Source organism: Eschrichtius robustus, chromosome 2 (assembly GCF_028021215.1).
Source record: "Eschrichtius robustus isolate mEscRob2 chromosome 2, mEscRob2.pri, whole genome shotgun sequence".
NCBI lineage: Eukaryota > Metazoa > Chordata > Mammalia > Artiodactyla > Eschrichtiidae > Eschrichtius > Eschrichtius robustus.
In genome coordinates this window covers 35826719-35840633 of record NC_090825.1, presented here as the reverse complement: position 1 = coordinate 35840633, position 13915 = coordinate 35826719, and the positions used below count along the sequence as shown (strand labels likewise).

At 45.5% G+C, this 13915-nt stretch overlaps 1 protein-coding gene across 4 annotated transcripts in view; it reads right to left on the bottom strand.

Moving 5' to 3' along the window:
• Positions 1-5682: 5682 nt before the first annotated feature.
• The window catches only part of NIM1K (NIM1 serine/threonine protein kinase), a 69044-nt gene continuing 60811 nt past the window's right edge, over positions 5683-13915 (bottom strand). For all 4 annotated transcript variants that reach the window (XM_068535302.1, XM_068535303.1, XM_068535304.1 and 1 more), the window contains 2 exons: positions 8573-8841; positions 5683-6486 (listed from right to left, as the gene is read on the bottom strand). In XM_068535302.1, coding sequence (XP_068391403.1) covers positions 5737-6486; positions 8573-8841 — 1019 coding nt within the window. In that variant the 3' untranslated portion in view covers positions 5683-5736. The remainder of the gene's footprint in view (positions 6487-8572; positions 8842-13915) is intronic.

The window sequence follows — 13915 nt, the reverse complement described above, 5'->3', positions numbered from 1 at the left end:
TTTCAGATATTTGAGTATTCTTTTTTCCCTCCTGAACTAACAGTTTAGACAAGAAATCAGCTAATATGCTATTTTAAAATACAGTCATTCATTTCATTTCAGTCCATTAATTCACTAACTCATTCATTCATTATTCAAAAAATGTGCAGACCTGATATAAGCAAGGTACTCTGCTTCCATCAGAAATAAAGATTTACAAGATATATGGTCTTGCCTTCAAGGAGCTATTTGTCTAGTATGGGGGAATTTATACTGATGGTTTATCATTCTTATACTTCAAACAAAGAAATTAACTCCCAAATTGGGTGCTAAGCATGTGTAAATTTCACTATAAATATTTATGAAGAGACTTATTGTGTTTTCCTAAAAACAACGTAAGATTAAGGGTTGGCAATTAAACACTAGAAGCACATTTTACAGCCAATATAGAACTGCCATCTAGAGCCTCCAGCCTGAGGGTCTCAGGTTGCTGGTGCTCCCAGAGGTTTTACAGAGAGAATTTCTGCATTGGCAGTAATATTGGACCAGATAACCTCAATCCCTGTGAACTCTTAGGACTGTATGAATTGGGAATTAAACCAGATTATTTTCTAGTACTGATCAGCTGTTTTATAATGCTGTCATGTCTAGATTCAGTACTTAGTAATAATTTCTTTTATTTTCTGGGCCAGTCTCCAATATCTCTGGGTCATTTAGAAGGTGAGGCCAATGCTCTCTAATTCTACAAATTCTAGGATCCTGATTCATATGGCTTTAAGGATTCTCTCCTTCCCCTCCTCCTTTTGGGAATTTGTGCACTTTTTTTTTCCCACCTTCTGGGTTTTGTTTATTTCATAAACAGTGATGAGTTTGTTTAAGATTAATGCTAGACAGCTCAAACAGATGCAACAGCTCCTTTTGATCTCACTCCTGTGACTTAGTTGAAACACTTTATCTCTTGTCTGCTGTTTGAAATGTCCTGGCACACTAAAGTGGAAGTGAAGAGAGCAAGGAATGTAACAGGATCTTTAAACAATTTACAGCTGTGTAATCTTGACATAAAAGTGAACACTTTCTTTAAAATTTCTAGCAACTTCTCTTCCTATTTTTTTCCTAATTGGTGGTGGAAGGAAATAGTTGACCTGTGATTTTTTTTTTTTTTTTTTTTTTTTTTCTCAAACTGTTACAAGCGTGGTACTGTGGAGAGGAAGATTATGAATACCAATCCTCAGGAAGTTTATATATCGGGGTTCTAGCTTATAATTATAAAAAATGCATTTTCATTTTAAATGTTTAGAAGTGAAAAACAAGGAATTCAGCTTTTACTTTTTTTGTCTTATTTCATCATTGTGCAGGCATCTACAGTAAAAATAATGAAAGTTTTGATCTAATTTTGCAAAAGCTTCCCTTTGCCTCCAGGTTTTTTTACATGCTATTAAACTAGCACCTCTGACCCATCTTAGCAAAACCTTGTTGATCTTTGGGGTCTCAGCTCAAGATCTGCTTCCTCCCTGAAGGCTGCCTGGACTACCTTAGTAGTAAGCACCTGCCTACTTCAACTCAGTACCACACCCACCAAGGCCTACTATGTTTTCATCCACCCTGCCTTCTCCGTTCCTCAAACATGCCAAGTTTATTCCAGCCTTAGAGCCTTTGATCTATGCATCAGAAACCTTGGGCCCACTTGAGGCCTTCTTTGCCCTGCCTTCTACTCCAGCCACATTTGTGGCAATTGCTTCCATGCAGTCTTTGACCAGGATCTCAGAGAATATGATAGTACCTCCCTCCGGATTCCTGCTACACACCCCTCATTTCGGTCTCTGTGTTGCGGGGTTCCCATAGAAGTCATTCGGAACTCATAATATCATGGCCCAGAAGGGCAGAGAAGTTAAGTTCCCATGGGGCCACCCTTAACAATAGTGGACACTTACTTGCTGGTAGATAAATGCTTCCTCCTTTCATTCCCCTGGGCAGACAGTTCTGCGAAGCATTCCAGAAGGTGCCTCAGAAGATCCTACTGAATCAACTACCAGTTGCCTACAGCCAATTTGGCAACACATCCTTATATTGGCTTGCCTCTTATTTTTCACTTCTGCATCGTGGGATCATTTCCTAAATAAATGACTTACGTGCAAACTCTTGTCTCAGGCTCTGTTCTTTTGGAGAATCCAGGCTAATACAATTGGTACCCAGAACAGCCCTATAAAGCAGACCCTCAGGATAGGTGGTTGGAGCAGGTTTACTGACCAGTCATGGCAAAAACCCCATTGCTGTTTGTAGTAGGCAGAATGATTCCCACCTCTGATCTCCACCTCTGGGACCTGTGAATATGTTGTGTTACATGGCAAAAACAGATGTGATTAAGCTTGAGGACCTTGAGATGGGGAGATTGGATAGGCCCAACCTAATCACAGGAGCCCTTAAAAGAAGAGAGCCTTTCTGGGCTGTGATCAGTGGGAGATGTCACTATACAAGGGTGAGCGAAGAGATGGCCCATTGCTGGCTTTGAATATGGAGGAAGGGGACCACAAGCCAAGGAATACGGGCCACCTCTAGAAGCAGGTACAGGCAAGGAAATGGGTTCTCCCCTAGTCTCAGAAAGGAACCCAGCCCTGAGGCCACCTTGCTTTTGGCCCAATGAGACCCACGATGGACTTCTGTCTCACAGAACTGTCAGATAATAAATTTGTGTTGTTTTAAGGCACTACATTTGAGGTAATTTGTTAAGACATCAATAGAACACTAATGTGCTGTTGGTAAGAGGGTGCGGCCAAGCCCTGGCTTGCAGGAGCAGCACAGTTACTACCGAGGCTGTCATCTAGAGGTAGAGGGGGGAGATGGAATACTGGACCATGCGGCACCTGAACGGGATGGGGCGATGATAAAGCCTCTGGATTTGGCTAGCTTTTGTCAACTGTTTTGGAAGCCTGAGGGGAAAAAATGACAGGTTTAAGTCAGCCAACTATCAGCTCAAGGCACACTGAAAGCCCAAGGGCCTTCAGGCAAGCTGGTGAGCAGAAGTCTGGTGTAGCCTGTCACAGTGAGAAAATTATGGTTCCAGATCTGAGTTACTTTACAGATCCAGTGCACAGTGAGGGGGAGGCCAGGACTTCTTGAAGGAAGGCCCTACTGCCACAAGTATATATGATATGCATACCCAGAAAGTTTAAGGACTTTTGGATAAAAAGTGTAAAGTGAAATGGACACCAGAGAACCCTGAGTACCATTATGGCCCTATGTGTAGATGGGAGGGGTGGCCTATGGAAACCAGCTGATGGATGGAGTTCTGGCCAAAGTCTGTCTCACAATGGGGATGTCACCTTGGGGTCCTTTCCCTCGTCTCCAAGTACCTATTTGGGATAAATACATTTAGACCCCTAATGTGTGGAGTAAGAGCCGCTTTGGGAGGAGGAGGCACATGGAAACCTCTGAAAGTGTACCCTCTCCCCAGCCATGTTAATAAATCATAAGCAGTCACATGAGGAAATGCAGCTATCAGTGGGACACAGAGGTAATGGGCTCCATCATAACCTCATTTAACTTACTTAATTTACCCATCAGCCTCCTTAAAAGAGCAGATGGTGAACGGAGGATGTTGGTGGACCAGTGTTTGTCTCAGTCAGTTTTAGCTGCCATGCTGGATGTAGATCTTTACGCAGAGACTCTGGCATTGATATGCAGCTATTTTGGGGGGAAAATTCATTCTCATTTTCCACCAGAAAGGAGGATTAAAAGCAGTTCGCGGTTTTTTGGGGATAGACAGAGATTCTCATTTACTCTATTGCCCCTAGGCGATGTTAAGCCTCCTGCTCTATGTCACAAGATAGTCTAAAAGGACCTTCCTCATCTTGACATTCTGCAGAACATATGCTGGTCCACGTGACAGCATGCTAGGTGGATGTGGCATCAGGAAGTGGCGAGTCCTCCAGATGCCGTACTAAGACTTATGTGTGCCAGAGTGTGGGTGATAAGCTCCATGAAGATTCAGGGGTCTGGCCACACTGATGAAGTGTTTAGAGGACCAATGACCTGAGGCACACCTACATATGTTGCACCTTGTACCCCTTAGCGCTGAGATAGAGGCACAGGGTTTAGTAGGCCTATCTGGGTTTTGGAAGCACATGTATTATACTTGGCATATTCCTCTAACCCATTTGTCGGGACTGCTGGTTTCAAGTGGATGCTACAGAAAAAAAATCTACAGCGTTTCAGGCTTCAGTGCAAACTGCATTGCTACTCTGACTGTCTACATGGTGCTTAAGAATACGGTGTGGAGTCTTTCTTTGGCAACCACTGTAGAAGGTTACAGCACAGCCCTGCAGGGTCCTGGAGTGAGGCCATGCTTTCTGCAGCAGAGAACTACTCAGGCTCTTGGTGTGTTTCTAGGCTCTAGGAGAGACTGAGCACCTGATTATGGGTCACTGAGGGACCAAGCAAATGGAGCTGTCTCCTCATGAGCTGGGCATTATCAGATCCACAGAGTCATAAATTCAGACGAACACAGCAGTGATTCATCCTTATGGAATTGACATCTACTCACGATATAGGTTCACCTTTCCTGCCCTCAGTGAATCCTCCAATACAATCATGCTAGGTCCTAGAGAATACCTGGTCCATTATCATGTATATTACATAACATTGCCTCAAGGACCACAGTTTTGGTAAAAGCCGTGTGGGCAATGGGCACATGACCATGGGATGTACCCCTCTTACTATATACCTCAACACCAGAAGCAGCCAGCATAGATGGATGGAGTGGCTCAGCTAAGGCACAGGTTATAGGGCAGCACCCTGCAGGGCTGGGGTGCTATCCCCCAGGATTCAGTATACATGATTTAACAATGGCTCATAGATACGTGTCCCCTGCTGTTAAAATACACAGGTCTGGGAACCACTGGGTAGAAGCATGATTGACTTTTCTTAGCATCACAATCAGGGACCCACTTGAAGAATTTGTACTTCTCTTTGCTACAGTCTCGGCTTGGCTAGATTAGAGGTTTTCAATCCTGGGGGCAGGGGGATGCTTCTACCGGGAGACCCAGTAGGGGTCCAGTGAATTGAGATCTATGGCTACCACATGGTCACTTTGGGATCCCCATGCCAGGTGACAAGCAGGCAAAGAAAGGAGCTATTATAGTGGTGGGAATTACTGACCCTGATTTTCGTAAGGAGCTAAAGAGGAGTTATGTCTGAACCCAAGAGCGTTACTTTAGAGCCTCATAATGATGGTGAAGAGGCAATTGCAGCAACCCTGAGCCAACAAGGGCAAGGCACCTAAGGGTTCAGATCCTTTGATGCTAAAGGTCTGGGTCATACCACCCAATCTAGACCAGCCGAAATGCTGGCCAAAGGCGAGGGAAATTTACAATGGTTGATGGAGGAAGGAAGGTATGAGTCCAGTTACAGCCTCAGGACAAATTGCAGTAATGACTAGACTATCCTGCACAGGAGAGGAAGGACCTGACCTATTTTTTATTTTGCAGTACCTTAAACAGTGCCTGGCTCATGGTAGGCACTGCATAAGCATTTCTCGATTAACTGAGTGAATGTTAGAGTTTGAAAACAAGATGAGGTTACAAACCAAGCCAGAATCTGAGCTAATAGACTTTTTTTGGGGGGGGCGGGGCGGCGGAGGGGAAATGCATATCTTAAATTTAAATTTATTTAAAAATTACAAAAATGTCTCCACTCAAGTTGGTGAAAAAATTTAAAAGCAGCAACAATGATCTTGGTTAATTACCAGCAGTCTAATGCAATTTATAAAATTGAACAAAATTTGGATGTGTGTCTTATGCCTCTGTAGACACGGGACCCTTTCTTTAGGTCCCTCTCTTTAGGGTCTGGTAGTATCATTATTGGGACACTTTCCGAAGCCTTTTTCTTTTGGACTCTATGCAAAATGATTCTATAGACGCCTGTGATGGAGCTTCGGGCATCTCTCCCTTGGTTATTCCGAATATGCTCTTCCGTAATGCCCAAGTGTTCTAAAGTGCTTTTAACCTCATTTTCTTCTTCTTTGAGGGTGCTGGTTTCTGACAAATGTTTCGGATCCAGCTGGAAAGGCTCCAAAGGGGTGGGGTACGGCACTCCTTGCATCCACTCATTGTTCATGATGGAGTCAATTCCGTACCTCTCGGCGGGTACCTGCTGGAGGACGCCCCGGATGAGCCGGAGGCAGGGCTCTGACACGTGCGGAGGCTCACTGTACGTGCCCTCCAGGATGCTCTTCTTCAGTTTGGCCACGGTCTCTGCCCGAAATGGCATGGTGCCCGTCACCATGAAGTACAGAAGCACCCCCAAGGCCCAGATATCCACATAAACGCCGACGTAGTGCTCGTCTCGAAAAAGTTCGGGCGCCGCGTAGGGAGGAGACCCACAGAAAGTGTTCAGCATTTCACCTTTTTTACTTACTGTGCTGAATCCAAAGTCACCCACCTTCACACAAGTATTATTGGTATAGAACACATTTTCTGCTTTCAGATCTCTGTGAATAATTTGGTTTTCATGCTGTGGAAAGAAGACAAAGGGGGAAAAAGTCATCGTTTTCAAAGTAAAATACCAACATTAAAGATGCATCAGTTGCTCTGAAACAATGAGGTGATAACGGTGTAACAACAGAAATTCAATGGAGATCAACTTAAGTCATGTCAAACCTCAGATCTTGAGAGCTGCCCTGTCATAACCTTTAGTCCAGTGTAAAGCCCACACCCTCCAAGCAGACCAAAGGTTCTGTTCTGTGGGGTGAGGGTTGGAGTCTGTCCCACACATGTGGACTCAGGAATTAGGGCCAGAAGTAAGACCTAGATCTTGTGAAGCACAGTGAAACAGTAATCCTTCGTTTCTGAGACCATGTATAGGTTTTTCTGGCTGAGCAATCTCTTGAGTAAGGCCAACCCCAAGAAGGTGAGGAGCCCTCCCCCAACTCCACACCCCTGCTCCTTTGGGTGGGCTCCTTTATCGCTATAGAATTCAATAGAAGGGAGGATACTATGTTGGGCAAGGTTCTGGCAGCAGATCCAATCCCTACCCTTGAATTCTGGATCCAGACAACCTTGAAGACCCTTGACCAGTTTAATGCCAAGGGCTCTTGGGAAATGGTTTAATGTCACTTTTCCAGCTGGATCTCCTGTGGCAAGAATCCAGGCTTTGGAGCCTGACATCTTGGTTAATTCTAGATTCAACTATACCAGCTGTGTATGTGAGTGTCGCCTTCCTTCTTTGTAAAATGGGACACTGAGAACCGCCTCATAAGGCTGTTGTGAGAACTGTATGTGATGCTGTATCTGTAGCATTCAGCATGGTCCTGGCACATAGCAAACAAACCCGATAAAATTTGGATCTATGTCTGTCGTTCACCCTTCCTCTTGTTGGAGACCAGAGAGCTAGGAGAAAGGTCAGGGTGTAGAACCTCAGAGGACTCAGTCTGCATCCTCTCCTGCTGGATCCTCTTCTGCTCTCCCACCAGATCTCTTTTCCAAGTAGAATGTGCAAGACTCTGCCCATCTGTTCCATTGCTTGGTATGGGTCTGGCTTATTCCCTGGCCCAGGGAAAGTTCACCCCAGCACAGGGCCACTTAGATGACAACCACAGGTCTGTAACAGCCACTACCATCACACTCAGGTTCTCCCTGCTCACTTCTTTTTCCTCCCCCCTCCCTCCCAGCTGCTATCTTGGGCCCCTTAGGTCACTGGTAACCTGCTAATAATTTGGCCAGGAGCTCACTGATCCCAGTTCTTGTCTCACGACATCCGAACAGAGGAGCAAACTAGAAACAGCCTCTCAACTAATATAGACACCAGACAAGTGTCTCTTCCTGCCAATTGGACTGAGAGCTGGGCAAAGAGGGCAGCCAAAACCTTTGCACTAACAGAGTGGTACAAGTGGTCATCAGGTCTGCAAGTCAGATTCCTCCTGTGTGCCCAGCAGTACAACCAACAATAGGGAGGGCACAGGAGAACCAGTTCATGGAGGAACTGGGGAGTATGCTTACAGAGTCCAGATTTATCTAAGGACATAATCAGACAACTAAAATAAGAATGACACAAGCAAGTGTTAATGTGCTGAGCACAGAGGCAGCAAGAGCTAGTGGGGTTCACCAAAGGCATGAAGATCAGCGTGGGCTGACCGAAGATTGAAGAAAGTTTCACAGAGAGAGACAGAACTGAGCTGGGTCACGACGTGTGGATGGGATTGGGGATGTGAGATGTGAAAAGAGGGGAGAGGGCATCCTAGACACAGAATTAGGGAGGCAAGGCCAAGAAGCAGTGAGAAGCCAGCTCTCCGAGTAGTGGAAGACGGGGTTGGAGGAATGCGTGTGGCCAGGGAGGGGGTGATGGTCATCCGGCTGTTCAGAGTGACTCCTGCCAACTTCCGCAGAGGCCAGGAGGCTGCCGTGTAACTGGAGATCCCTGGGCATTGCTTCGGAGGCAGGGAGCACAATCCCAGCCAGACATCTGACTCTCACAGAAGGGACTGCTGTCTGCCCTTGTAGGACCAAAGCCTTCGGGGATGCTTAGATGATGGTAAACTAAAGCCCCACGCTCCCATTGTGGGTAGAATGGGAGCAAGACGCTCCCTCCTCGCCCCGCTCACCATGTGCTTCACGGCAGACACAATCTGGGAGAAGACGAGCTTGCTTTCTGGTTCTGAGAACTTCCCTTCGGTGCTGATTTTCCCAAAGAGCTCCCCACCCCCTGCATACTCCATCACCAAGTGCAGCTTGGATAGAGTCTCCACGACTTCATAAAGGCGAATGATGTTGGGATGGTGCAGTTTTTCCATGCTGGAGATTTCGCGGGATAGGAGCCTTTGGGTTTTCTGGTCTAACTTGGTCTTGTCCAGGATCTTAATGGCCACCTTTTCTGGAAAAAAAAAAAAGTCAAAGAATGTGCCTGAGTTCATAGCTATTTAGAACTGGAAGGAACCTAGTCCCTCTATTTCACTAGACACAGAGGTTAAGTGGCTATTTCCAGCTCAGAAAGCTCCTCAGGAGTAGTGACAAACAGCAATTTTTGAGTTCAACATCCATGCTGGTCCCTTAGATCAGTGTGGCTCTACCATGTACAGGTTTTAATGCCAACTCCTGCCTCCCAAGGAGGTTTCAGTTTGGTGAGCTTTATCCAGTTTTCTGGATAAAGTTAAAGCACCTTTATTTAGCCGACAGAGCCCCTCTTGATCAGGCCCAAGCTACCTCTTCAGCCTCATGGCCCACCGCTCCTAACCACCTCCCCATGCACCCTGTGGTCTAACCGTTACAGAACGTTTTGCTGTTCACTGAAAAGGTACAGGACATTCATGGCTGGGATCTTTCCTCTACCTGGATCTACCTGGATTATTTCCTCTCTCTGGCTCATCACTCCTTCCTGTTCTTTATTCAGTTAATGCCGGATGAGTCTTCAAGGCCAGCCTCAGAACCAACCTCTTCCAGGAAGCCTTCTATGACACCTGTCCCAGGAAGATGATGACATCCAGTTTCTGTGTATTCTCTGTACTATAATCTCAGCACATTTACCTATAAATATTGACTCCTCATCTGTTTCTTCCTCCTACCCCCTTCCTTGCATGGGCTGTTTGATCTGATTTGACTTTGTCTGTGCCTGGCACACCATGTACCAGTACAGGAAACACCAGTGCTCGGTGCGTCTGGATTGTTGGAAAGCCATGGAGAGTCGGGCCCTGCAAGGTGCTGCTGGTGTGAGGCCTAGTTGGTAAGATGGTTCTGGACTGTAGTTTGGTATTACGTCTTGAGAGTCTTTAAAATGATCACACCCTTTGACCCACCCTTTTCACTTTTGGCAATTAATCTTAAAGAAATAATCTGACACATGTACAAGATTGCTTGTGTAAGAAGACTTCTGTAACACTGGGAACAGCTTAAGCGTCCAGCAAGAGAGATGGTTAAAGTGTGGTTCATCTATCTCTCTAATGGTACACCATGCAGCTATCAAAATAACCACGTTGATCTTTATTTACGAACATGGAAAGTTGCTCAATATAGAACAAGCGAGGAAAAACACAAATATGCATTTGCATAGGAAAAAATCTGGCAAGATATACACCAAAATGTTTAGAATAGTTATTTTATTAATAGGGGGATCATGGATGGTTTTCTTTTTTTAAAACTTTTATTGGAGTAGTATAGTTGATTTACAATGTTGTGTTAGTTTCAGGTGTACAGCAAAGTGAATCAGTTATACATATATATATCCACTTTTTTTTTTTTTAAGATTCTTTCCCCATGTAGACCATTACAGAGTACTGAGTAGAGTTCCCTGTGCTATACAGCAGGTTATTATTAATCTATTTTATAGCAATGTATATATGTCAGTCCCAATCTCCCAATTTATCCCCCGCTAATGGATGGTTTTCTTTCAATTTTTCTTTTTTTTACTTATCTGTGCTTTCTAATTTTCCTACAATTAATTATACAATTAACATAGATTGTGTAATAAAAATGGTTAATGTTTGAAAATGAATGAATCTCTACTCCAAAGTAACACTTCATTTATTTTTTGGTTCAAAATGGACCAGACTTTCTATTAGATAAGAAAGAATTTTCCAGGCAAATAAACGGGGAGAACGGGATGGCAGGGCGCCTGTTTGACCTACTTGCAAAACAACTGGTTTGAGGAACTTTGGCACAGTGGTTATGGGCATGAAAATAGAAGCTGCTAGTTTAAAATAGGAGTGTTATCGGTTTATTAAAGTAGGTCCATTAGGACTCCTGGAAGACGAAGAGGCAGGGTTCGCTGGCGCCTGAGGTGGCCGCGCTTGCTCGGGTGGGGAAGGAGGAGGGAAGCTAGACGGAGTAGGACCCTCAGGGCTCCCGCGACCTCCGCAGGCAATCCTCCCAGCAGACGGATGGACCGCCACGGCCGGTCCCCGGGGCATTCTCCCCTCGCTGGTCGCGTCCTTTCTACTGTTGAGGCTTTAGGATTAAGATTCCCCGCCGCTGTTTACCTGAAACAGAAACTCTGGTTTTGTGCAGCCTGGTAGGCGAGCTGTTATTCCAAGGGCTAGAATAATGAATGCCATCCTTCAGCCGGCAGCCTGCCTGCAGAAGAGGCCGCTACTCCGGCCTGTCGTCCCCAGCGCGGGCCAGGCTTCTGTTAGGTGCGGGTCCCTCTCTGCCGCCCCCTCGGCCGCCGCAGCTGCATGCGCGCTGCTCACCCTGCGACCGCCCAAGAATCCGGTTGGGGTGCGTCCAGGCCGCTGTCTCAAACCTCCCTTTAGGACAATCCTAGTTTTAGATTTTCAATTTTATATTTGAGCGGTTCTTAGGAAAGGCTGCCCTCCCACGGCCGGGACCAGAGTGAGGCAGGAGAAGGTTTGTGAGAGGAAATGCGTTCTGAAGTTCTACACCCTAGGCGTCCGATGGCTCACTCTAGCCCCAGCCTGTTTCCTCCACTTTGTGTTAAATCAGATTATAGTCATGCCGCATAACGTAAATGTATAATCATATGAAACGTTTAAAAAAGCCCTGGTGTTCTGAATTGTCACTAAGTGGTAGAAATTGCCGGTTCGTGAAGAACTAGGTCTCTAGGTCCACCCTTTCAACAAATGTTCAGGCGGTACCTACTCTGCACCAGACTGTGAAAAAGACAGACATGTTCCTACAGTCCAGTGAGACAGAGAGACTTTGAAAAAACCCTTATTACAAGCGTGGCACGTGTTAGGAAGGGGCGCAGATAGGAGAACAAAGAGACCCCCTGAGAAATGACACTTGCCTTGTGAACAGGAGGTGAGGAGGGAGGCCCACTACTTGGCCATGGGAAGGGGACAGTGTGCCAGGTCTGGGCAAGATGTCACGTTTGTGTTTGAGGATCTAAGGGGAGCCCACTACGCTGGGCAGGGAGAATTGGGAGGCTGGGGGGAAGGGGGTCCCAAACCAGCCTGCAGTAGCAGGCAGCCGTCACATTACCCAAAGACCTGAAAATTATTTCAAGAAATGTAGTCTTAGGGGTGGGAAGATGAAGAAATACACTCGCAGAGAAAAAAAAACTTTGCCGGACATATCAGTAAACAAAGGATGTTGCAGCCATTAAGCTTTCACATTACAGCCGCTGAAGGTGAGCCCTGAGGGAACTCAGGATGGAAATGGGATGCCAGCCATCAAGCGGTCAGCCCTGCACACCCAACCCCCCCTGCATCCTGAGGAGACTCAGAATGAGAAAGCGCAGGATACTGGCCCCAGGGAGCTGAGGTGCATATCAAAGGAGTGATTTCAATGAGCCCAGACTTTTGCATCTTCCCATACACAGAAAAGTGCTGAATTCCTTAACTTGCAATATCTGGTTTTCTTTAATTAACAGTAATCTTTGGAAGTTCTGACTACCTGGTCTTTGTTGCAAAAGCTCCTATATACCCTGGCTCCCCCCCTCACCGCTTCAGAGCCATCTGAGAGACTGTGTCCCCAGCTTAAGTCCTCAGTTTTGTCTGCTGAATAAAAGATAATTCTCAACTTTTAGGTTGTGCAATTTTTTTTTTCGGTTGACATGGTGATGGAGATTGAGGTACAAACTTCCAGTTATAAAATAAGTCACAGGGATGTAATGTATAGTTCAGGGAATATAGTCAATAATATTGTAATAACTCTGTATGGTGACAGATGGCTTACCATGGCGATCATTTTGTAATGTATAAAAAGATTGGATCACTATGTTGAACACCTGAAAGTAATACCGTATTGTAAGTTAATCATACTTCAATTGTTTTTTTTTTAAAGTAGCCTTTATTTTTAGGGCAGTAGGAAGACACTACAAGGTTTTAAGGGATTGTCATAATATCCACTTTAGGATGGGTACTCTGGCTGCAATGTGGGAAAGGGATAGGAGCAGAGCACACCTGAGGGCAGGGTGGTGGTTTTGGAGGTGATGATAGCAACGGCAGGGAGAGGACTCTCTTGGTAGTGACGGAGAGGAGAGAGAGAGAAGTAGAGAAATTCGAGAGGTAAACCTCCCCTTTCTCCAAATTTGGTGAAGAGACTGACACATTTCCTTAAACCAGGACTTGCAAACTCAAATGTCTCTAGAGGCCAGGGTGGAAATAGTGTGGCAAGCTTATTGTAAGGCAATAGGGAGTAGTGGGGACTGTGGAGTCCTGAGGAGTACATGCCCCAGAGTAAAGGGGCAGCTGCTACTCAACCCCAGACAATTGTTACTGTTTGAGATGTAGACTCAGTGTTATCAAATCTAATTTTTTTCAAGAGACATCTGAATTGTAATGCAATCATTCTAATCATTAAGTGTCAGCAACTAATTCAAAATTTCAAACCTAGAGTGGACCAAGCAAAATCTGTCTTTGGGACCAAAGGGACAGGGGGAGGGAGCAGATATTAGAACCTAGAGAGTGTTGTGTAGAGAAAGCTACCTTGAGGGGAGCTGAGACATCCTTCCAGACGTACAGCTGGCCTGAATCAACCTCACAGTCAGGCTGGGGGAACAGATCTCAGGCTCTTCCTCTCCTTCCTTTGATCCAATGCAAGGGCTCCCTACAAGCCAAAGCCAACTGGAACCCATTGGACTAAAGAGACGTGATGTAGTCTGGGACAGAGAGCAAAATGAAGGGTGGAAAATGGATCTGGGGAAGCAGATGGAAGATGCCCGGCACAGTGGGCTAGGAGGGTAAGAGAGCGGGATGCAGCGGAGCAAAAAACAAGGGGATGTTCCCCGAGTCAGAGGGTCAGGGAAGATTTTTAACACTTTCCCTGGAGTCTAAGTGTTAACTAGAGGAAAGTAGGGGGGAAGCAATAAGGAGAGATTCTAATAGTAGGATTGTATAGGAGAGAAGATCTTGAGGCAGGAAAGACCCTAATACCTTAGGGTAATGGTCTATACACTTTTTTGATTAGCTTCCTTTACTAATAAAACATTTTTGAGCATTGCTGTCTATGTATATTTATTTATAAATTATATGCATGCACTACTAATATACACA